General features: G+C 37.9%; 1 protein-coding gene across 4 annotated transcripts in view; it reads left to right on the top strand.

Moving 5' to 3' along the window:
- The window catches only part of LOC121370917, a 41,033-nt gene extending 30,756 nt beyond the window's left edge, over positions 1-10,277 (top strand). For all 4 annotated transcript variants that reach the window (XM_041496473.1, XM_041496456.1, XM_041496481.1 and 1 more), the window contains 4 exons: positions 933-1,051; positions 1,746-1,904; positions 2,341-2,478; positions 9,682-10,277. In XM_041496473.1, the coding sequence (XP_041352407.1) occupies positions 933-1,051; positions 1,746-1,904; positions 2,341-2,478; positions 9,682-10,064 (799 nt within the window). In that variant the 3' untranslated portion in view covers positions 10,065-10,277. The remainder of the gene's footprint in view (positions 1-932; positions 1,052-1,745; positions 1,905-2,340; positions 2,479-9,681) is intronic.
- Positions 10,278-24,205: the final 13,928 nt, after the last annotated feature.

Below are 24,205 nucleotides of genomic sequence, written 5' to 3'. Positions count from 1 at the left end.
AACACATGCACAAGATGTAGACAGTTGAAAAATACACATCACATACCAAACCAAATAATCTTTATTGCCAGCAGTGTTTCTGCCAGAGAGTAAAACAGGTATGGCGCCATATCCAAATTAATGTCTCTTACGGTATGATTTTCTTAACCCTAACCCTAAACCTAACCCATTTTCTTTCTGTAGGAGGCCCACATACTGTGGTTGCATTCAGCACACACATTGTAAATATTTAATTTTATAGCAATGTACCCAACTTTTTCTTTCTGGCAGAAACACCGATTGGTGGTATCCACAAGTTTCCATTTAGGTTTACATATAATATATACTCCCATCTCCAGCCATGCAAGACAGACCCATTCCTTGACGTCAGCCAATGCGGAATAAATCTGTCTTGCATGGGCTATGATGTCATTGAATTTAACATGGGGGGTATTACGTCGTTGGTAATATATGACGTCATATCAATGCAAGTTGGTTAGTTTTAGATCAATATTTTGTTATTAAAACCTTCATTATGAATGCTATTTTGTTAATTTGTAGTATTAAATTATATTTAATACATGAAACAGACACAGTAAATATGATAGTGTAGTTTATTTATGATAAAACGGTAAAATAATGAAGTTACTTTTTCAGCCATTTTTGTTTGTTCGTGTAAAATAATGGTTTATTTATCAAATGGATAGGGAATAAAAAAGACTCCATCATATGCGGTCATGTGGGATAGAAAAAGTACACCCTCAGTGGTGGAAATTTCGACCCTGGGACTTGGCAAGCCTCATCCCGGGTCGAACTTTCCACGACCGAGGGTGTACTTTTTCTATCCCACATGACCACATTTGTCATATGATGGAGTCTATATATCCAATGTGTGGAGTAACTGACCAACTGTATGAACTTGATAGTAGCTTGTATATTATTTAATATTTCAGTAACATGGATGTTATTGGTGCTAATCTGACCATTCGTCGCGTGATGATACAGAATTTTTCTCAGATTTACATCTGTGACCTTGGCACTGTACGGCGAAGTGCTGTTATTTTGCCTTTAGGTGGGTATAGAAAATAGAATCTATCTATTCTTTCACTTTCTTAGTCCGTTACCAGTCCGGAGGGAACTGAAGGTTTCGTCAACATCCGTCTGTCTGTCTGTCTGTCCATCTGCCCTACATTTTTCCGGATTTTTTTCCAGCACGCCTCAAGATATTCGGCTGAAATTTCGTGTTTAGCTTTGTTATGTAATTATGTACTGTTACATATCATGTTTGAATTTCATGTGATTTACCCATTTTTCAAAGAATTATGGCCATTGAAATTTGTTGTACTTGATAGGGGACATGTGACATTGCTTTAGCAGTACTCTCACAATGGTTGTTTAATTGGGGGGGGGGGGGGGGGGGGCAGGTTGTAGCCCTGTGGTAAAGTGCTCGCTCGATGTGCGGTCGGTCTGGGATCGATCCCCATCGGTGGGCCCATTGGGCTATTTCTCGTTCCAGCCAGTGCACCATAACTGGTATATCAAAGGCTGTGGTATGTACTACCCTGTCTGTGGGACGATGCATATAAAAGAACCCTTGCTGCTAATCGAAAAGAGTAGCCCATGAAGTGGCGACAGTGGGTTTTCTTCCTCAATATCTGTGTGGTCCTTAACCATATGTCTGATGCCATATAACCGTCAATAAAATGTGTCAAGTGCGTCGTTAAATAAAACATTTCTTTCTTTCTTTTCTTGTTTTTTTTCTTCAGATGTTACTGTGAAAATTACTGTGGTGGAGATCGTACTAATTGCATGTGTGAGTACTGCCGCAATGATCATGATGCTTATCATAGCAATCAGCTGCTGGCTTCACTTCCCGCGAATCTTGTTCTGGTGTAACACGAAGTTCAACACGTGCTCACGGAAAGGTATCACTTTTTATTACCCATACGGTTAAAAATATCTTTGTACATATAAAGGGGGCAGGATTTAGCTCAGTCGGTTGAGTGCTCGCTAGACGTGCATGTGTTGCAGGATCGAACCACCTCAGTGGATCCATTCAGCTGATTGGGTTTTTTCCTGTTTCAATCAGTGCACTACAGCTGGACAAAGGCCGTGGTATGTGCTTTCCTGTCTGTGGGAAAGTGCAAATAAAAGATCCCTTGGTACATTAGGAAAAATGTAGCGGTTTTCCTCTGATGACTACTAGTCAGAATTACCAAATGTTTGACATCCAGTAGCCGAGTAGTGTCGTTAACCAAAACAAACTTTTTTTTCTTGTTAATTTTACACAAATGCTATGGGCTCCATATAGTGAATCAAAGCCAGTGTGTAATGGCCTTAAAATCTGTATTCCTTTTGTAGGTGAATTCCTGTACGATACAGCTGTAGTGTGCATAGAACAGGACATTCCGGTCGTGCGAGGCCGTCTGCTGCAGATGCTACGAGAACAACTTGGTTACCATGTCTACTTCGGACCGGATGACCTGTCTGGAGGTCACGGTAAGATATCTTTTTTTTTTCTTTCTTTTTTTTGAAGGGACATTCCTGAGGTTTTTGCAATTTTTAAGACTTTTTAATGACTGTAATTACATATCAAATATATTTTTGTGCATAAAATATTAGTGGCTGTATATTAAACATGTTTCTGATTGTTTTAATATTTGTACTAGGTTAAATTTCATTTTATTTCCTAAAATATACTTTTTTCGTACGTACGAAATTATTTGAAGACAAAATCCAGTTTGGACTTCTTACAAATATTAAGACGACCAGAAACACATTGAATATACAAACACTGATATTCTAAACAAGCAAATATATTTAATATGTAAGTTTAATCGTAGAAATATTTTATTAGTCGGAAACATTTTACAATGCAGCAAAGTCAGGAATGTCCCTTTAACAATTGTAATATTATGAGTATTCTTTTTTTTCTTCTTAATTTTTTCTTTTTTTATCTTTATTGTTGTTCAGTCTTCCTCATAATAAGGGGAGTGAGAAGTAGCTCAGTTGGTTGAGTGCTCGTTTGAGGTGCTTGTGTCGCAGGATCAAACCACCTCGGTGGATCTATTCAACCGATTGGGTATTTTTCTCATTCCAACCAAGAAAGGGTGGGATTTAGTTCATTCAGTAGAGTGCTAACCTGCAGATCTTTTCATAAAACATTTGAGAGGAGTTTGTTTTGTTTAACGACACCACTAGAGCACATTGATTAATCAATCATCGGCTATTGGATGACAAACATTTGGTCATTCTGACTCGTAGTCATCAGAGGAAACCCACTACATCTTTCCTAATGCAGCAAAGGGATTTTTTGCTTGCATTTTTTCACAGACAGGATAGCACATACCACAGCCATATATCATTCGTGGTGCACTGACTGGAAATAGCCCCATGGGTCCACCAACAGGGATCGATCCCACACAGACCATGCATCAAGTGAGTGCTTTACCACTGGGCTAAGTCCCACCCCACCCCACCCCCCATTTGAGAGAAGTGCCTAACTTCTCCGCTAACTTAGTTTATGGAAGCCATTTAAGGTATTATGTGGGTGGGACATAACCAAGTAGTAATGCATTCGTCTGATGTTCAGTCGGTCTAGGATCGATCCCACCAGTGGGCCCATTGGGCTATTACAGGTGATGCGCCAGTTCCGGATCACTTCAAACAAAATTGTGAATTCTGTCAACATGCGCGCGTATGACTTTAAAAGAAATTCTTAGTAATAAAGATAATCAATCATATAAATAAACAGTGATATAAAATGTAAATTTAGGTAAACATTTGGCACCAAAAACAGTGTTGTTTGAGCTGGCGTACTTACGCCAGTTGTGGATCACTTTGTCCAGTTCCGGATCACTTTCGAAAAATAGAGGCTTACGCCTTCAAAAACACAATTTCCAACATGTTAGCACTTTCAGCACGTTCGTGGATCCTGCCGGACATATTTTATGATCATTTGCAACTCCATAGGGTTCCCATCCCCCTGATTACGCCCCTAATTAGCAATTTCTAAAATTTATTGAAAATCAACGATGGCGTCCCATGACGTCAGCTACACGGGGCGTGTGTCAAAAGTAAAGGTGCGCGATCCTTATTTTCGTTGTGTACTTTCAACAAGTTGAATTATATTTGATTTCTGGCATTCTAGTATATAATAATAATAATTAATATTATTATTACTAATAATAAATAATTGTTTTCATTTATTATCGTATATATCAATAATAATAATAATAATAATAATAATAATAATAAAATTATTATTATTATTATTATATTGATGACTTTTAAAAGTCACATTTTCTTTGTGAAAGGAACAAAGTCTTGAAAATAGAAAGAAATGACATAGCAAAATATCAACTTTGGGACTGTTTAGTATTTATCATAATACAGGGGTGGATTATGCTTTAGGTGGGGTGGGGGGTGGGGTGGGTCCGAAATTATAAATTTTACAGGTTATCTACGTGGTGGGGGTGTTTTTTTTTTTTAGCCGGATATAATCCTCCCGTTTAAATATTAAAATTAAGCAAATAATTTTGAAGCAGGACGGTTAGACCCCTTGTTAATAATGATATATATTAATATAGTAATACACACTAAACAGTCACAAAAGTGGATTATTAATTATTATTTCTGACGTGTTGTTCCATTTGCCCTTTTCTAGTTAGTCTCCCACCCCCCGCAAAATAATTCCTGGATCTACTCCTGAATACAGAATTATTTTCAAGGACGGTCTAAAGGCTAGGGCTAGCTCAGATTGACCGTGTGAATACACAGATCAGTGGCCGACTGACTCTCCTGCATCAGAATGCGATTGTGTAAAACAAAAATTCCACTGAAAAAACATAATCCACCCTATAGTGGTACAGACTGTTTAAATGCGAATTATAATTAAACCGAATAAGAGATTTTCACTTCATTGACAAAACCAAATAGAGGACCCCTTCCCCTCTCTCCCAAAGTCGAGCAGTCGAGTAGTCGAGTATGCGAAAAGCACTTGCAATGGCACATGCGAAACAGACCACTGGCGGTGGCATGGTTTTATAAAGGTCCTCATGTCCAACTTGTGCCGATTTTTTTTCTTTGTACAGTAAACGTCTTTCTTTTTTTTCCAATCAATCAATCAAGCAAGCAATGGGGTGGACGGCTCTCACACTGAGGGGGGCGGGCAACATTACTGAATCGTCTTATGGGGCAAATACAAAGACACGTGTGCAGCGATTTTAGCGATTCTAGACTGGCGATCTAACAGGTCATACAGGCTCTTATTTTTGTAGGGGGCAAGGCAGACTGATTTTTGCCCGAATTAAACGAAGATGGAATTTTAAAAAACTACATTTTATTTATATTAGCCATATTTGTGAATGACTGCGACTGGTATTCGTACGAATGGCTAATTACATGTAGGCTTACAAATATAACGTGAGAGACAAGTGGACAAACACTTAAAATCGTAGTTTCAGTTTGTAAAATACGTGTCTTTACATTATATACATATTGTCATTACCTGTAGAAAACAAAAATAATACAAGAAAAATAGGTGGAACTACAATGATTAATATAATATTTTGTAGAGGATGACTGGCCATGAGACAAACAGTCTAGGGCTACTATGACATGGGCCCCGAGACATACAGAGTCGAATTATTATGAACTAGTGGTTAAAATGACGAATCAAGAGAGGTTTAAGAAGAAAATAATAATGATAATAATAATAATAATAATAATAATAATTATTATTATCATTATCATTATCATCATCATCATTATTATTGTTATAAAGGAAGGGGGGGGGGAAGTGGGAGAAAAAAATTCCACCGTGTTCAACGTTTTTGAGTCTTGAGATAAACCCTGCGTTCATAGCCCCATCTAGCGGCAGTTACAACGTAAATACTTCCGTTTTGTGAGTGATCCGCAACTGGCGTATCAAGTGTGTCCCCTCTGAGGAGTTACAGTAAGTCGTTTGCAGCATCACTTTTCATAAAACTAGTCATGCACAATCTATATATGTTTCCCCTACTCGTACTATAAAATTTCAAAGGATATAAAAAGAAAAAAAGAAAAACCTTCATCTCTCTTTTTAAACGTCTTCTTTTTTTCATGTCGTCTGTTCGTGTAAAGTTTTAATAGTGGTTATGTATCACCGTCTAAAATAAAACCAAGACTATATTCTGTTACAGTTATTTTACGTACAATTTCAAGAAACATGTATTATTTGTTTGTTAGAATATTTGTTTAATGAAATTTACATAGAAATGACTAAAAATTGAATATACCGACAGACTGATCGGTAACTACAAGTGATCCGGAACTGGCGCATCACCTGTACTCGATCCAGCTGGTGCACCACTACTGGTATATCAAAGGCTGTGGTATGTGCTGACCTGTCTGTGAAATGGTGCATATAAAAGATCCCTTTCTATACTAATGGAAAAATAGCCGATGATTAATGAATGACTGTGCTCTAGTAGTGTCATTAAACAAAAACAAACTTTTTAACTTCTCATAATAAAGCATGGGATTTAGCTCAGTCGGTAGAATGCTCTTCTGTGGTTCTCTTCTGTGGTGCTCTTCTGTGGTGCTCTAGCAAATCTTGCCATCAAACAAATTAAGACGAGTGCTTAACTTTTCCCCTAACTTAGATTATGTGAAGCCATTTAAGGGTGTATACCGTATATTGCCGTGTATTAGCCGACTTTTGAAGTCTAGAAATACTTTCCAAAAGAAGTGAGTCGGCTTATACACGGAGGCAAAAAATTGGTTCATAAAATTCCGATCAAAAACACTCCCCACTCCGACTTACAAATGTTATCAGACCCTTACAGCCTTTCACAGCACATTATAAATAAAACACCCCATCATGCAGTATAATGTATTTTTTTGTTCTTGAATGCATTAATAGTTTGATGAATAATAATAAAAATTACTTGTTTTATTGTCATTTCAATTGTAAAAACGTGTTCCGCCACCTTTGTTTGACACCTCTGTTTATATCATTTTGTAAGCTCTTATTTGATTGGATCACACAATTTTGTGTAAACAACAGCCATGGACCACAGAATTGTTTTCTTCTGTGTGGAGGGGAAAACAGGGATTAAACATTCCTTAATGAGTTTATTATTTGCTGTCCAGTGAATAAATAAATTACTTATGTGCAGTGATATGTTGTTACAGCTTGAACTGTTTATTTTCTTGTTTTGAAAATGTTTTGCACGGCATGCAAGACATTAGCATTGAGATAACGATTACCGTGTCTGTAATAATTAAAGGGGAAGAAAATATAATGAAAAAGAAAAGCACAAGTCTGTTTGTTGACAGTATTATTGAAATCAATGCAATGTACAACTGGACAAAACATGACTTCGGCTTATACACGAGGCCGATGATTTTGTACTTGATATTTAGGGTCAAACTAAGAGGTCGGCTTATACAAAGAGTCGACTAATACACAGCAATATACGGTACTACCAAATCGAATCCCATAGACATAGGCTGAAACTCCTACCTGCAGCATATCAATCGACATAAACGCCACAAATATAAATACTACCACCCCTCACTCTTAAAGTGAATCAGAGAAAATTGGGGGTAAAGTGCTCATTTCTGAGATAACGGGTAGTGTCTATGACTACCCTAGTTCTGCACAAAATTCAAAGTGGTACTAGATGAAATAAAATTGCATACATGTTTTGCCCAGATTTTTTACAACCAACATGCTCACATTTATCACCAATCACAGGAATTGTGGTGTTCACTTCTCTATCAAAAGTTGGGTGCACCTTGAACTTTGACCCAGCATAAGTTATTTGGTTTAGTACTACCTACAAGGTATTACCATGTTGATACCATTTAAATTGAGATGTTATGGGGAGCTAGTCTGAGAGGGAGTGATTGGGAGTGGGAGTGATCAGGAGTAAGAGCAATAGCTCCCGTTAAACATGAAGTCTGCTTGTGTTGACCAAGCCGGAAGTTATTTGGTTTAGTACTACCTGTAAGGTATTACCATATTGATACCATTTAAATTCCCATGGTAAGGGGAGCTAGTCTCAGAGGGAGTGATGGGGAGCTGGAGTGATGGGGAGTGAAGGAAAGGAAGGAAATGTTTTATTTAACGAACACAGTGATGAGGAGTGAGAGCAATAGCTCCCGTTAAACATGAAGTCTGCTTGTGTCGAAGGATCAAATCCTTCTGTGGACCCATTCTTTTATTGTCAAGTCATAGGTGTTGGGAGCATCACTAACAGCACTTTTGTGCCATCAGAAGTGTTCCATGACAGCAACAAATATACACCTGGCCTGATGCTTATAAAAACCTTTAGTCTGGACTCGAGACTCGTCTGAGATACTAATGTCATGTTCCATGACAGCAACAAATATACACCTGGCCTGATGCTTATAAAAACCTTTAGTCTGGACTCGAGACTCTAATAGAGTCTGAGACAGTAACGTCATGACAACGCCATGCAAATTTTATGCGTGTGACGTCATTAGAGATTGAGTCTGGACTCTATAAGTGTTATAAGCATGGGCTCTGGTGTATATTAATGCCAACATTTAACATTTGTACACTTGAAATATGTATACATGCAGCAAAATAACCTTTCAAAACATGTTTATTTGCTGCAGAAAGAAGGAAGAAAGGAAAGAAATGTTTTATTTAACTATGCCCTCAACACAGTTTATTTATGGTTAAATGGCGTTGGAATTTGCTGCAGAAATCACATTTTAAAAAATTGTGGAAGGCAGGCTCAAAATTGCTGGCGATGGGCGATTTCACTCATAGCTTTTTTTTTTATTGCCACGGACAACAAATTCTTACATTCAAACCGTGATACATACTTACCAACTATTACGATTTTGGTAGAATAATTACAATTTTTTAATTCCCATTCCGCCCTACGAATTATAAATATAGTATTCTGCTTTTTTAAAAACAAATTTCAAAAAATTGTTCAGCGCATCCTTAAATCAGTCCATTTAAGTGTGACTCGCTTGCAGTAAGCAGGTTCTACATCGATTCCATTACATTACACTGGTCCTAATAGTGAATTACACGCGTATCCATTGGTCCAATTGTGTGTTATATCAAACATATAATAAATGTCGAGCAATCATCGCTCGTGTTTGATCGCGTGTTTAATTATCCAAGCCGGCAAAAAAAAGGCTGACGTATCCGATTAACCAAAACATTATCGCAAGAAATATGTTAAAGCTGATCAGAAATTCAATATGCTAAAACTTATCCAAACATCATAGAAATGTCGAAGTTGGGCGGTTTGTATGCGTAAACAAAGAATGAATGAATGCTTAACGACATCCCAGCACTAACAATATCTAAATAAAGAATCATTTGCTTGTTTGGTATCATCTTAAACAAAGACAAACACCGATGCGCAATCGGTCTAAAATCAATCCCCGTCGGTGAGTCCATTGGGCTATTTTTCGTTCCAGCCAGTGCATCGCTCATTTGACCTCTTTGGTCATTGTACAGAAATAACAGAAATAATAGCTTCCCCCTTAATTATTATGGTCTACAGGATAAAGATAATAACTAGTTAATGACGTCGGATATCTGCTTTATCTTGTTCAGGCTGAATGAGAAATTCCCCATTCTTACCTTCACAGGATAAAGCATATATCCGACATCATTAACTAGTTATTCTCTATGTTATTAATATCTGTATTCGTTTTATTTTACAGGTGAAACAACTGGCCAGACAGATCTGTTTCCAAAGACTTACTGTGCCATCATGTTTATCTCCAAGGAAAGCCTGGAAGAAAATGCTTTCAAGTTTATTTGCCATTGTGCCACATGTCTCGTTGGTGGACCATACTTGATTCTTATCAAGAGAGGAGACATTCCAAAAAGTGCCTGGAGCCACGTTCCTCGTAACCTTGAACGTCGGCTGAAGGTCATTCTAAGCTTGACCTTGCCAGAGGAAAGCAATGGCGAAGATGTGCAACGATTCTTGAGTTCCATTCGGAGTAAATTACCGAAACCACAAACAAAGACGAGAACTACGTCTGATAGACAGTCGCTGTCATCCTTTGAGGTCACATTGCTCTCAGACACAGATGATTAACAGGCATCTCCGCCATCAGCTGTACCAGAAAATTCATTGGCATTAAAAAATGAAATACTTGTTTAATGGGAAAAAAGAGGAAAAGAATATTTTTAAATGACACTTTAGCACATATTTTAAGAGAATGACTGTGAGAGAGAGAGAGAGAGAGAGAGAGAGAGAGAGAGAGAGAGAGAGAGAGAGAGAGAGAGAGAGAGAGAGAGAGAGAGAGAGAGAGAGAGAGAGAGAGAGAGAGAGAGAGAGAGAGACACACACACACAGAGAGAGAGAGGGGGAGGGAGGGAGGGAGAGGGAGGGAGGGAACCCACTGCCACCACATAGACTACTCCTGCTGATAAAGTAGCCAGGGATCTTTTATAAGCAGGCACAATGGAGCAGGGGTTCTGGGCTCTAGCAGTGTTCGAGATTAAAATTTTGGGGCAGTATCCCAGTTGGATACTAACATTTCAAAATCTGGTATCCCACATGAGAATTTAGTATTATATGGTATCCCGGTGGGATACTGGGTTCTTGAAGTCTGGTATCCAAAATCAAATTCTGGTATCCCCGGGATATCAGGATACCGTTAATCTCGAACACTGTCTAGACCCTCTAATAATTCTGAATCAAAAATATTATTAGTAGTAAATCTTAAGGCAGAGATAAATTTTACTTTTTACTTGTAGAATGCAGGAAATTGCATTTCATGACATCTAGTTTTCAACATTTTACAGGGAGCATACCCCGGAACCCCTCTAGAAACTTTGCTTTGCGCCCTCGTTCTCCGTCAGCCCACCCAGTGTCTACTTGCTTCCGCCGTATCCTGATGAACACTTTCCCAGAGACAGGATAGTACATACCGCAGCCATTGAGGTACCAAGTGTAGGATATTATTGGGATGTGATTGAACCTTTGACTCATCACGTCTTATACAAGCACTGAGCTCTTGCCTGAGGTGCTTGACAAGCCTTGGGTCTGAGGATCGAACCCCTTTGGTGGACCCATTGAATTGTTTGATTGGGTTATTCTCTTCCCAACCATTGCCTCATGACTGGTATATTAAAAGCCATGGTTTGTGCTGTCCTGTTTAGCAAAGTGCGTTTCCTCTGAAGACAACACGTGAGAATTAACAAATGATTGACTTTCAGTAGCCAATGATCTGTTAATCAATGTGCTCTAGTGGTGTATTTAAACAGAACAAACATTTTTGTAACTTGTTTTACTGAACATTATTGTGTTTTACATTTGGCTTGATGCTTAAATTATTATGTGCTTTATGCAGTATCCTTGGTTACTGTAATACAGTGAAACCTCTCAAAACCGGACCCTCTGTAAACCGGAATCCTCACAAAACCGGATGTTTTTTGCAGTCCCCTTTCCAATATCTGTACAGAAATGAACCTGTCTAAACTGGATACCTCTTAAAACTGGACGTTTTACTTGGTCCCAAGGGTGTCCGGTTTAGAGGGATTTCACTGTAGTACCTTGTAGGGATGGGCATTTATATGAAAATGTTTGATTGCAATTACAGGCTTTCAGAAGTATTGCACACATTATCAGTTTGTTCATGCATTGCTTTTAAGCAGTGGATTTGGGTAACCGATTTTTCATTCCTTCAGTTTTTCAACCCCTCGTTAAAGTTAGGACAAGGTGTACATGGTTCATTATGTATTTTGTAAACTTAAATCGGTTACTCAAGATATACTGGGAGGCAGAAATAACGCAATTGGTATTTTGACTGATATTTTGTTATAGAAGTGTTATGTCATCTATATTCTATTTTTGAACTTCTGACTATGGTAAAATCATTAAGTCTGTCTTGAAATAAAATTCTATAAAAATTTTGAGATTATGTTGTATACTCGACAAAATTAATTAAGGGCCAATAGACATTTTGTTAGACTTGTTTTTGCTAGTGCTTTCTAAACATTGAGTATGGTAAATATTGACTGGTGATGCATATAAAAATCTATAAGGGGAAGGGATGTAGCTCAGTGGTAAAGCACTCGCCTGATGCGCTGTCAGTGTGGGCTTGATCCCTGTCGGTGGCCCATTAGGCTATTTCTCGTTATAGCCAGTGCACCACGACTGGTATATCAAAGGCTATGGTATGTGCTATCCTGTCTGTTGTATAGTGCGTATAAAAGATTCCTTTCTTTTAATGGAAAAAATTTGGGTTTTCTCTCTAAGACTATATGTCAGAATTAAAAAATATTTGAAATCCAATAGCCAATGATTAATAAACCAATGTGTTCTAGTGGTGTCGTTAAACAAAACAAACTTTAACAATTGGTCCTTAATTAATTTTGTTGAGTACACAATACCGTAGAAACTACATTTTAGCTGCAGTATATAGTTGATGAAAATTTTCATTACCAGTTTGAGTAAACAACTTTATTATGTGTAGGATTTTGTGATATGGACCTGTTCCAACCAGTGCACTCCAATTGGACAAAGGCTGTGGTATGTGCTTTCTTGTCTGTGGGAAAGTGCATATAAAAGATCCCTTGCTGCATTAGGAAAAATGTAGCGGGTTTCCTCTGATGACTAGGAGTTAGAATTACCAAATGTTTGACATCCAATAGCCGATGATTAATTAATCAATGTGCTCTAGTGGTGTCGTTAAAGAAAACAAACTTTCTTCTCTTTTTTTTTGTGATATGGAGGTACCAGAACATGCTGAGTAGAATTCTGGGAAAAAAATCTAAATATGTGATAGTACTATCTTGGTTAGATAGAGGGTAGTATTGGTTGCCCCATCCATAAATTCAGACAAAATATTCAAGCATCTAAATAAGTTGCAAATGTTTGACATCCGATAGCCAATGATTAATTAATGTGCTCTAGTGGTGTCGTTAAACAAAACAAATTTTAAACTAAATAAGTCGAGAATGGCCGATCAGGTTACCATGAGGTTACCACATGTCAAAAAAGTTAACTGCTATTCCATATAGCTTACATGTGTAAACAAATCTAGGAAATAAAGTCACAGATAAAAAAAGTCATAGATAACAAAATCACAGGAAAAAAGTTTCAACTTTTAATTAAAAAATATATTAGGCAATGAAAGACGGATCAAACACATTTTGTCACGGAGAGTTTTTGTCAAGGGTTTTTGTTTTCAATGTTGGTGGTTTAAGCGGATGTTCCACCCGATGCCACGGAGAAATTCTGCCAGTCTTGCGGTCCTCAAGATGATCGACACATAGATTGCAAAGATGCTCTTGCAGCTACACATAGCATCGACGAACCTGTCATTGAGGTGGGTTGCTAACTGCATTCTGCTGGATGATGGTGTTCACTGTTGCCTGGTCACGTTGAAACCATTCAATAACCTGCCAGGTTGAGGGGTGGTAGTAGCCCACAAGGTTGAATGACATACCACAAAATAGGCGAAAGTCAGTATCGGCCATATAGTGTGGACCCAAGCCTAAGTCCTGAATCTTACGCCAGGTGCATTGCATAAATGATAAAAACAACCCTTACTGTTAACATCATTGTGACTTTTTTTTCCTGTGATTTGTTTTCCTACACCAAATTGTAACTTTTTTTCTATGAAATTGTTCCTGTGACGGTTTTTTCCAGCCACCGTATAGACTATGCAGGATTCCATTAAAAATGCACCACTCTGATTTATAGTAACTGTTGTAAAAATAATATGAGAAGAAAAAAAGTAATACATTTAACTGATTTTGTATGACTGAATGTATTCTAGTAGGCAGTGAATAACCCCCCAATTTAATGCAAGGATTTGAGTTGTGTGTTTTATAGCAATAACAATTGAATATTGGAGTTCAGGATTACTAGCTAGTATATGAACTTTTGCAAGGAAATTATTGAGAACTTTTAGTATATGCTGATCATGTGCGATTTCATTTCAAATTATTACAGATGGTTTAGTAAAACATTTTTTTAAATGAATTATTTTTTATGCATATTTGATTTTATTTGCTTGGATGTTTCAAGTAAGCATTTCCCCCGTTTATACATATATGTATATTTTCAAACATAATCTTATAATAACAATAAAGTAAATGTGGTTTTTGTGGTTTTTATTATTATTTTTATAGAATAAAATATACGAACAAGTTGCGCTATTAAGGGTAAGCTGGCTTCCATGACCTTGATCGAAACATATTTATTATAATTATTTTCATGCTTATTTCAAATTAAGATTCAAGCACACACCTCAGCTATCTGTTCAGGGCCCCGTTCCACGAAGCGATCTTAATGCTAAGATCGCCTTAAGTGCATAAGGTAGTCGTCCACTTAAGGTGATCTTAGGGCTAAGGTTGTTTTGTGGAACGGGCCCCAGGACAGTGGTTGGTTGTTGGTAAGAGAGAAGTCGGTGCAGTGGCCTTACATTCGCTCTGGGTGGGATTGCATACCCAGTTCCTACCAGCCATAAATCCGATGGCTTAACCACGACACCACCATGGCCTTTATTTTGTAATGGGCATCATTCCCCTGGTAGGGGACGAGACGTACCCCACTGGTAAAGCACTCGCTCCATGCGTGTTCGGTTTGGGATCGATCCCCGTCATTGGGCCCATTAGGCTATTTCTCGCTCCAGCCAGTGCACCACGACTGGTACATCAAAGGCCGTGGTATGTGCTATTTTGTCTATGGGATGGCGCATATAAAAGATCCCTTGTTGCTAATCGAAAAGAGTAGCCCATGAAGTGGCGACAGCGGGTTTCATCCCTCAATATCTGTGTGGGTTTTTACTGTATGTCTGACGCCATATAACCGTAAATAAAATGTGTTGAGTGCATCATTAAATAAACCATTTCCTTCTGTCCTTCATTCCCTTGGTTTGATGGCGCATTTTGTATAGCCAACTTCCAAATGTTTCTTTTGTCGGGAACTGCAGCACTAGAAGAATCATCATGTATTTCTTCGTAGCATCAGTAGAATATGGCCATGGACAAATGCTCACCAGACAAATAAATGTTCACTATACTTTTGCTCATAGTGCAAATACTCGTCCCCCAAAAATTGAAAAAAAGAGTAACTGCTGTATAAATGTATTTATTTATTTATTTTGTTTCTGCTTATATTTGTGACATATTCGGAAAGTAGTCACCAGAGTGAGTCTTCATAAGTTATGACCCCAAACGTTTCTGCAAACACTTGGAACAGATCTGAAGGTTTCGAAATTGTATTGAAATATTTATCATGGTGTGCAACCTTCTAGTAAAAGAAAGAAATGTTTTATCTAACGACACACTCAACACATTTTATTTACGGTTATATGGCGTCAGACATATTGTTAAGGACCACACAGATTTTGAGAGGAAACCCGCTGTCGCCACTTCATGGGCTACTCTTTCCGATTAGCAGCAAGGGATCTTTTATTTGCACTTCCCACAGGCAGGATAGCACAAACCATGGCCTTTGTTAAGCCAGTTATGGATCACTAGTCGGTGCAAGTGGTTTACACCTACCCATTGAGCCTTGCGTAGCACTCACTCAGGGTTTGGAGTCGGTATCTGGATGAAAAATACCATGCCTCGACTGGGATCCGAACCCAGTACCTACCAGCCTGTTGACCGATGGCCTAACCACGACCCAACCGAGGCCGGTGCAACCTTCTAGTAGACCAGTTGATTGTTTATATTGCCATCTCAGGTCACCTGTTGTTTCAGTTTCTATAGTGTAGACTGCTGCTGACATTCGTATCTGTCACATTTTGTCCATTCTAGATCATCTGCAGTTCCATCCATCTATTCATACAAGTGTATGAATCCCTCCTCACCCCCTCCAACCCCCCCAAAATACCCCCCCCCAAACAACAACCAAACACACCACCACCACCACCAACAACATACCCCCCAAAAAACCAACAACCAAAACCCGCCCAACTATCCAAAATCTATCCGCCGACCCACTCACTTACCTATCGATCCATCCATTCATGACATTTTAGTCCGAGTACTCTGCCGTTCGAGTGCTAGACTCTTAGACGGATGGACAGTTATAATCTGAGAGAGAGACACACACAGATACAGAGATAGATAGATTATGATTATAACCGTCCAAACATCCGTCTAGCACTCGAAAGGCAGAGTACTAGGGCTAATAACCGTACAGCTAAAATACCCGTAAGAGATCGGTGTTCAGTAGAATAGTAAAATTTGTTTTATTTAACGACGCCACTAGAGCACATTGATTTTTTATCTTATCATCGGCTATTGGACGTCAAACATATGGTCATTCTGACACTGGTTTTTTTTTTTAGAGGAAACCCGCTGTCGCCACAAGCAGCAAGGGATCTTTTATTTGCGCTTCCCACAGGCAGGATAGCACAAACCATGGCCTTTGTTGAACCAGTTATGGATCACTGATCGGTGCATGTGGTTAACACCTGTTCGCGAGCGCTCGCCCTCCTGAACACACCACTGGTATGGTCGTCAAGAATGATTTGTTGTACATTCCACAGTTATGGAGGCTATCAGTGAAGAAAGGTTAAAGGGTTTGTTTGTGTGTTGTTAGGTGGTTTGTTTTTTTTGTGTGTGTTTTTATGGGGTTTTGTTTCATACAAATATAATAATTATGTTCACCAAGGTAAGTCTTTACCTGCCTAAAGGTATTGATTAAACACGTCAAAGTCGTAGAGACCTTTTATATACACCATTGTCTTATTATTAGTTCAATTGTTTAACAATACTGACTGTCATAATTCCACAAGGAATGGCTGAGGTACTTTTATTTTTGCTTTATTTTGTATTTGTGTAATCTACATGAGGCGAGTACTTGTATTATTTAAATAGACATTCTTGAGTTTGCTGCAATTTTTAATGTTATCGACCAACAGAGCCCTTTTAACGATTGTAATTAGTAATCAAATATATTTTTCTGTATAACATATTAGTGGCTGTATATTAAACGTGTTTCTGATCGTTCTTTTTGTACTAGGTTAAATTTCATTTTATTTCTTAAAATATATATTTTCGTATGTACGAAATTATTTGAAGACAAAATCCAATTTGAGCTTCTTACAAATATTAAGACGACCAGAAACACATTGAATATATAGACACTGATATTCTAAACAAGAAAATATATTTAATATGTAAGTTTAATCGTAGAAATATTTTATTTTTCGGAAACAATGCAGCAAACTCAGGAATGTCCTTTTAACTATATTGTCTCTCATAATTCCACAAGGAATAGCTTATGTACTTTTATGTTTGTGTTAGTTTGTATATGTATAATGTATATACGGTGAGACATTAATAAATTATCTTTTTCTCTGTCTGACTGTCACATCAAAGATAAAGTTTGTTTTGTTTAACGACACCAATGGAGCACATTGATTTATTAATCATCGGCTATTGGATGTCAAACATTTGGTAATCTTGACATATAGTCTTAGAGAAGAAACCCGCTATATTTTCCATTAGTAGCAAGAGATCTTTCATATGCACCATCCCGCAGACATGACAGCACATACCACAGCTTTTGATATACCAGTCGTGGTGCACTAGCTGGAACGAGAAATAGCCCAATGGGTCCACCAACGGGGATCGATCCCAAACCGATTGCGTATCAAGCGAGCGCTTTACCACTGTGCTACATCCCACCCCGTCACCTCAAAGTAGTCCCAGTACTCATAACTAGAGATTCGGACGCGACCTGCTATCTAATGTCATGCTTTTGAAAAATGGTGAGCATGTATGGTGTTTTTTTCTTTTTTTTTCTTTTTTTTTCTTCACGAGTAGTTGTCTTGTAAGCAGTCATCCGTACACTTGAAATATCATATTGCTGGTAATATTATTGGAATACGTAAATCCACAATGTATTATTGGAATACGTAAATCCACAGTGTATTATTGGAATACGTTAATCCAGTTTATTTTTGGAATACGTAAATCCACAGTGTATTATTGGAATACGTAAATCCAGTGTATTTTTGGAATACGTAAATCCACAATGTATCAATGGAAAACGTAAACCTACAGTGTATTATTGGAATACATAAATCCACATTGTATTATTGGAATACGTAAATCCACAGTGTATTATTGGAATACGTAAATTCACAGTGTATTATTGAAATACGTAAATCCACATTGTATTATTGGAATACGTAAATCCAGTGTATTTTTGGAATACGCCAATCCACAGTGTATTATTGGAATACGTAAATCCACAGCGTATTATTGGAATACCTAAATCCACAGTGTATTACTGGAATACATAAATCCACATTGTATTATTGGAATACGTAAATCTACATTGTATTATGGAATACGTAAATCCACATTGTATTATTGGAATACGTAAATCCACAGTGTATTATTGGAAAACGTAAATCCAGTGTATTTTTGGAATACGCCAATCCACATTGTATTATTGGAATACGTAAATCCACAGCGTATTATTGGAATACCTAAATCCACAGTGTATTATTGGAATACGTAAATCCACATTGTATTATTGGAATACGTAAACCCACGGTGTATTATTGGAATACGTAAATCCACATTGTATTATTGGAATACGTAAATCCACATTGTATTATTGGAATACGTAAATCCACAGTGTATTATTGGAATACGTAAATCTACAGTGTATTATTGGAATACATAAATCCACATTGTATTATTGGAATACTTAAATCCAGTGTATTATTAGAATATGTAAATCCACAGTGAATTATTGGAATACGTAAATCCAGTGTATTTTTGGAATACGTAAATCCACTATTACTGGAATACGTAAATCCACATTGTATTATTAGAATACGTAATTCCACAGTGTATTATTGGAATACGTAAATCCACATTGTATTAGTGGAATACGTAAATCCACATTGTATTATTGGAATACGTAAATCCACAATGTATTATTGAAATACGTAAATCCACAGTGTATTATTGGAATACCTAAATCTACAGTGTATTATTGGAATACATAAATCAACATTGTATTATTGGAATACTTAAATCCACAGTGTATTATTGGAATACGTAAATCCACAGTGCATTATTGGAATACGTAAATCCACTATTACTGGAATACGTAAATCTACATTGTATTATTAGAATACGTAATTCCACAGTGTATTATTGGAATACGTAAATCCACATTGTATTAGTGGAATACGTAAATCCACAATGTATTATTGAAATACGTAAATGCACAGTGTATTATTGGAATACGTAAATCCACTGTATATTATTGGAATACGTAAATCTGCAGTGTATTATTGGAATACGTAAATCCACAGTGTATTATTGGAAGTATTTTTCATTTGACCTTGTTCAGATTTTGTATGACGTACGTTTCCGGTTGGATATTTTTGCTACAGGAGGTAAACAAAAATTGCTCCACCTCATGACTTGAGGGGGTAAATTGCCACTCAGTTTTGATTTAGTAAACTAGTCTGGAAATGGCAGTCACCTTTGCGACGGTGCAAGAGGGATGAAATGTCCAGTAAAGGATCTCCTCGGGAGTGCCTGTCCTAAAGACGAGGAACTAGACAGAGATTCATGGAATCAACCACAATTTTGCAAAATACCTATTCGACTCTACATTGTGCAGAGATACGTCCCTAATTATGTATTACGGTTTGGTTTTTCAGATGTTATGGGACAATACGAAAAAGTGTAATGTATATTTTAAAGGGACTTTTTAACGACAGTAATTACATATATATTTTTTTTCTGCATAAAATATTAGTGGCTGTATATTAAACGTGTTTCTGATCGTTCTAGTATTTGTACTAGGTTAATTTTCATTTTATTTCCTAAAATATTTTTTTTTTTCGTACGTACGAAATTATTTGAAGACAAAATCCAGTTTGGGCTTCTTACATTTATTAAGAAGACCAGAAATACATTGAATATACAGACACTGATATTCTAAACAAGAAAACATATTTAATGCGAGATTTTAATAGTCGGAAACATCCTGCAATGGAGGAAACTCATGACAGTCCCTTTAAAAGTGTCCTTATATTTCGGCTGAAGACAGAACAGACGGGAAATGTTTTATTTAACAATGCACTCAACACATTTTATTTGCGGTTATATGGCGTCGGACATATGGTTAAGGACCACACAGATATTGAGGGAGGAAACCCGCTGTTGCCACTTCATGGGCTACTCTGTTTCGATTAGCAGCAAGGGATCTTTTATATGCACCGTCCCACAGACAGGATAGCACACACCACAGCCTTTGATATACCAGTCGTGGTGCACTGACTGGAACGAGAAATAGCCCAATGGGCCGACCGACGGGGATCGATCCTAGAGCGACCGCTCATCAAGCGAGGCTCGTTCTCACACACAGACAGACTAGGGCTACAGGAAACGTTAACAAAAGCAGCAGTTAACATTTAATGTTCAGAGCCCCGTTCCACGAAGGAATCTTAGCACTAAGATCACCTTAAAGGAATGCTAAAGCAAGGCTTTTGGACTGATGTGCATATTCAGCGATATATAATGCACATTATTGCTTAATATCAACAAGTATAATCGTATAGTTAATTAATAAAATGATTAAATATGACGGTTATTATATATAACGGTTGCAGCCATTTTGTACCATTTCAGTGAATACGCCCTCTGGCGAGCTGGTGGTTACGTAATACCTAAGGTGTGACGTCAGGAATTAGTCTTCGAACTGAAGAAACAAAACATACCTGATTTTTGCGGATGCATTGCAATGTTCTGTAATAATATCTATCCCAGTGTATATGTGGTTTATTTTTCAATACAAAAAACCCACCATTGTCAAAGTGTTGAAATAACTATTATATTTTGTATATAAATTAACCCACGTAGGGGCCTACTGAAATAATAGTCGGAGTGTTTTGCTTAATTGGTCTTTTCTTTCCGTGGCCTGTACCTGTGGTTCTTGATTGACAGGTGTATATTTAGACGGTCCCCAGACACTATGCCTAGACACACTAAAAAGACGTGCCTCTTTTATTAAGATCACAGGGTATTGTGTGATAACCTCAAATCGTAATGGACTTTACCAGCGTTATTACTGTAAGTAATTCTGTAAAACCCTTGATTAAGTAGACTTTCACATCTAAAATCACAAAACTAACCAATTACGTAGTCCCAGAGAAAAGAAAATTATCACTTGGGTATCGTCAGTGGTCGTTTTTTGCTCGAACGTATCCTACCAATAGGCCTAATAATATGCATTTTTACTTTGGATTTTTTAAATGAAAAAAATACTATAACTCCATTTCGTTATATTGATGCAAATTGAAATATATTTAGTTAAATAGTTTATTATACTATCAAGTCATTTATGTTGTTTTACAAGTCAGGTTGATGAAAGCGAAGCGCCTTGTCGTAAATTAGAGCATTTGTTTACACTGTGCATAATAGACAAGTTGGACAAGTTAGCAGGAATAATCACGGTTTTTTATTAATTCTAAAATTAAAGTGTAAGTATATCTTGGTGGTCCGGGTATGCATCTTTCCAACACATAAGGCTCTTGTTGGAGTTTAGTCTACCTTTAAGTGCATAACTACTCTATGCACTTAAAGTGATAGTAGCGCTAAGATCGCTTCGTGGAACGGGGCCCTGGCCTTTTGTGGAATAAAAATTCAATGTGATAAGTAGTTATACCCCCACTATGGGGCATATCGATTTCACTATTGCATCATCCAAGATGGCCGCCAATCTGCGTAGTAAAGGGGATGATGCCATACTGACGTCACTAGGCCCCGCCTCCTGAAGGGTGTATACAAGTTTATTTTAAGAACTGACTGATGCAATGCTGACGTCACTAGGCCCCGCCTCTAGAAGGGTGTGGGCACATTTATTTTAAGAATTGGTGTAATACTGACGTCACTCTTACAGTGTACATTCCAGTTTTTCTTTTAAAAACCGATGTAATGCTCAATACAGTAGTTTGTCCAAATGTGTATTTGAAGACAATGGTTACTTAAAAGACGTATGTTAATTAATATCCCCCACCCCCTTTGTTATTATATAGCAGCTTATGAAAGAGACCGTTCATCGCACCCAACATTGAATACAAGTGTACGAGAGAAGAAATAAAGAAAGAATGAAGAGTTGTGAAACGTTAATAAATGATACCTTGATATTTGTATTACACATTTATGAATGAACTGAATGCTGGAACGTTCGGAAGTCTTGCCAATGTTGTACTCACCTAAATTAGAATAATATCCATAGGAAAAATCCACATACTTGTTAGAATTATTTTAGCAACTAATCTTATACGATGTAAGGCCCCACAGTCTGGGAGTCAAATTGAAATGTGATATCTGTCAGCTGTGAATCGTTTCGTTGATCCGCATCCCGGTAATCTAAACTAGGTGTGAGCCCACTTGAATTTTGTTTACTCCCCTCCCCACACACACACACATCTCGATGACGATAATATATATATATATACATATATACACAGTGTTGGATGTAGGGAAGGGGGCGGATAGGGCAGGGGGAGAGCGGTGTGCCCCTAACGTACATATTTATTTATTTGAAATATGATTTTTGTTTCTTAATATAATATATACTTACTTTTGAAGATACAATACATCTTTAAGTATATCCGTGTAATGCATTTTTAATCCACTCCTCAATACACTGTTTATCACAGTACATGGCATACACTTATGCTAACAGAGAGAAAAATGCAATTGAAACATCCGATTCTGAATGGGATCATATTATTATAGTGTTAACGTTCCAAGACGGTCGGTAATGGAGGGGGGTGCTAATATACAACGTTTGTATAAGCTGAATGGGTCGTGTTTTATGATATTCATTACTGCTTGATGCTCTGGCCCTAATATCTGACCACTTAAAGAATTTGAGAACTGATTTACAGAGTGCGACTGAAACCGGATACGCACACTTGCGTTTGAACTCTAAACGTGATAAAAACCAGAAGCAATTCTGAAGGGGAGAAAACGAAACAAAACAAAGACCCTGTGTGCCACATTGTACGTCCATGTATGTTTCTGCTATGATACAATATAAGTGTATGGGTTTTAACAGGTTATTTCGATATAAAAACCAGAAGTAATATATTGTTCACACACACACACACACACACACACACACACACACACACACACACACACACACACCCCCCTGATCCCCCCCCCCCAAGTTGGAATTACTTGTATGAAAATTTATAATATATTCCGTCAATGAATCACGTCTTAGTACAATGTTTGGCACCAACATTTCAAATGCAATCTGACTCCATAGTTTGTAAGTTTGCGGCGGGGGCGGCGGCGCGGCGGCGCGGCGGGACGGCTGCGGTAAGCGGCGCGCGGCAAGACCGGCGGGACGGCTGCGGTAAGCGGCGCGCGGCAAGACCGATGGGATGTCGCGGCGGGACGGACGGGGCGGCTGCACGGAGGGGGACGACGCAATGGCGCGGGCGGGACGGAGGGGGCGGGACGGAGGGGGCGGGTCGTGGCGGAGGCGGAGGCGGCGATCAGCAAACATACATGAGGATGAGTAAAAATAAAAAGAAAGGTAAGAGTCATATCTTGATTTTATTATTTCACAATCAGTGGACATAAGATACGCATATACAGAAGGTCACATTCAGAGGTCGTACGGCAAAATACAGTTACTGTTTATTTAGTATAATTGTCATCATCAATGTCCTCATCACCACTGGTAGCATCATCATCATCGTCGTCGGCACTGTCTGCTTCGTCCAGATATTCACTGATCCAGGAACGATATTTGTTTAATCTGGAACGAATTTGTGTTCTAACATCTGTCTTCGGATCCACCGACTGTAGAATGTTTCTCGAGTTCATGCCTTTGTCAAAGTAGTACATGTATGTCAAAACTCGAGAGTACGTTTCTTTAAACAATTTCCATTTTAGAGCCTTCAGTCGTTTTTCGATGTCATCTTGAGACATATTCCTATTTCGAAAACGTTGTTTCTTGTCTTCAAAATAGTCACGATTTATATCGTATTCACGATCGATCATCTGACGTATGCCCTCGTTTTCGAGATCATTAGAGGTCTCTCCTTTCTCCTCGTCATTTTCACATGTATTCAAGCGCAGGTGTCGCTGCAAGTTTCTCCCGTCTTTAAAGACGACCCCACACGTATCGCAGGACTGCAGTTTCTTGACCTTTTTCAAAAATGGCTCTACATCATCGTCTTCGTCGTCAGCACTTTCGTAGGCGGG

Source organism: Gigantopelta aegis, chromosome 1, assembly GCF_016097555.1.
Source record: "Gigantopelta aegis isolate Gae_Host chromosome 1, Gae_host_genome, whole genome shotgun sequence".
Lineage (NCBI taxonomy): Eukaryota > Metazoa > Mollusca > Gastropoda > Neomphalida > Peltospiridae > Gigantopelta > Gigantopelta aegis.
The sequence above is the reverse complement of the archived record's forward strand: the minus strand, read 5'-3'. Positions and strand labels throughout refer to the sequence as shown.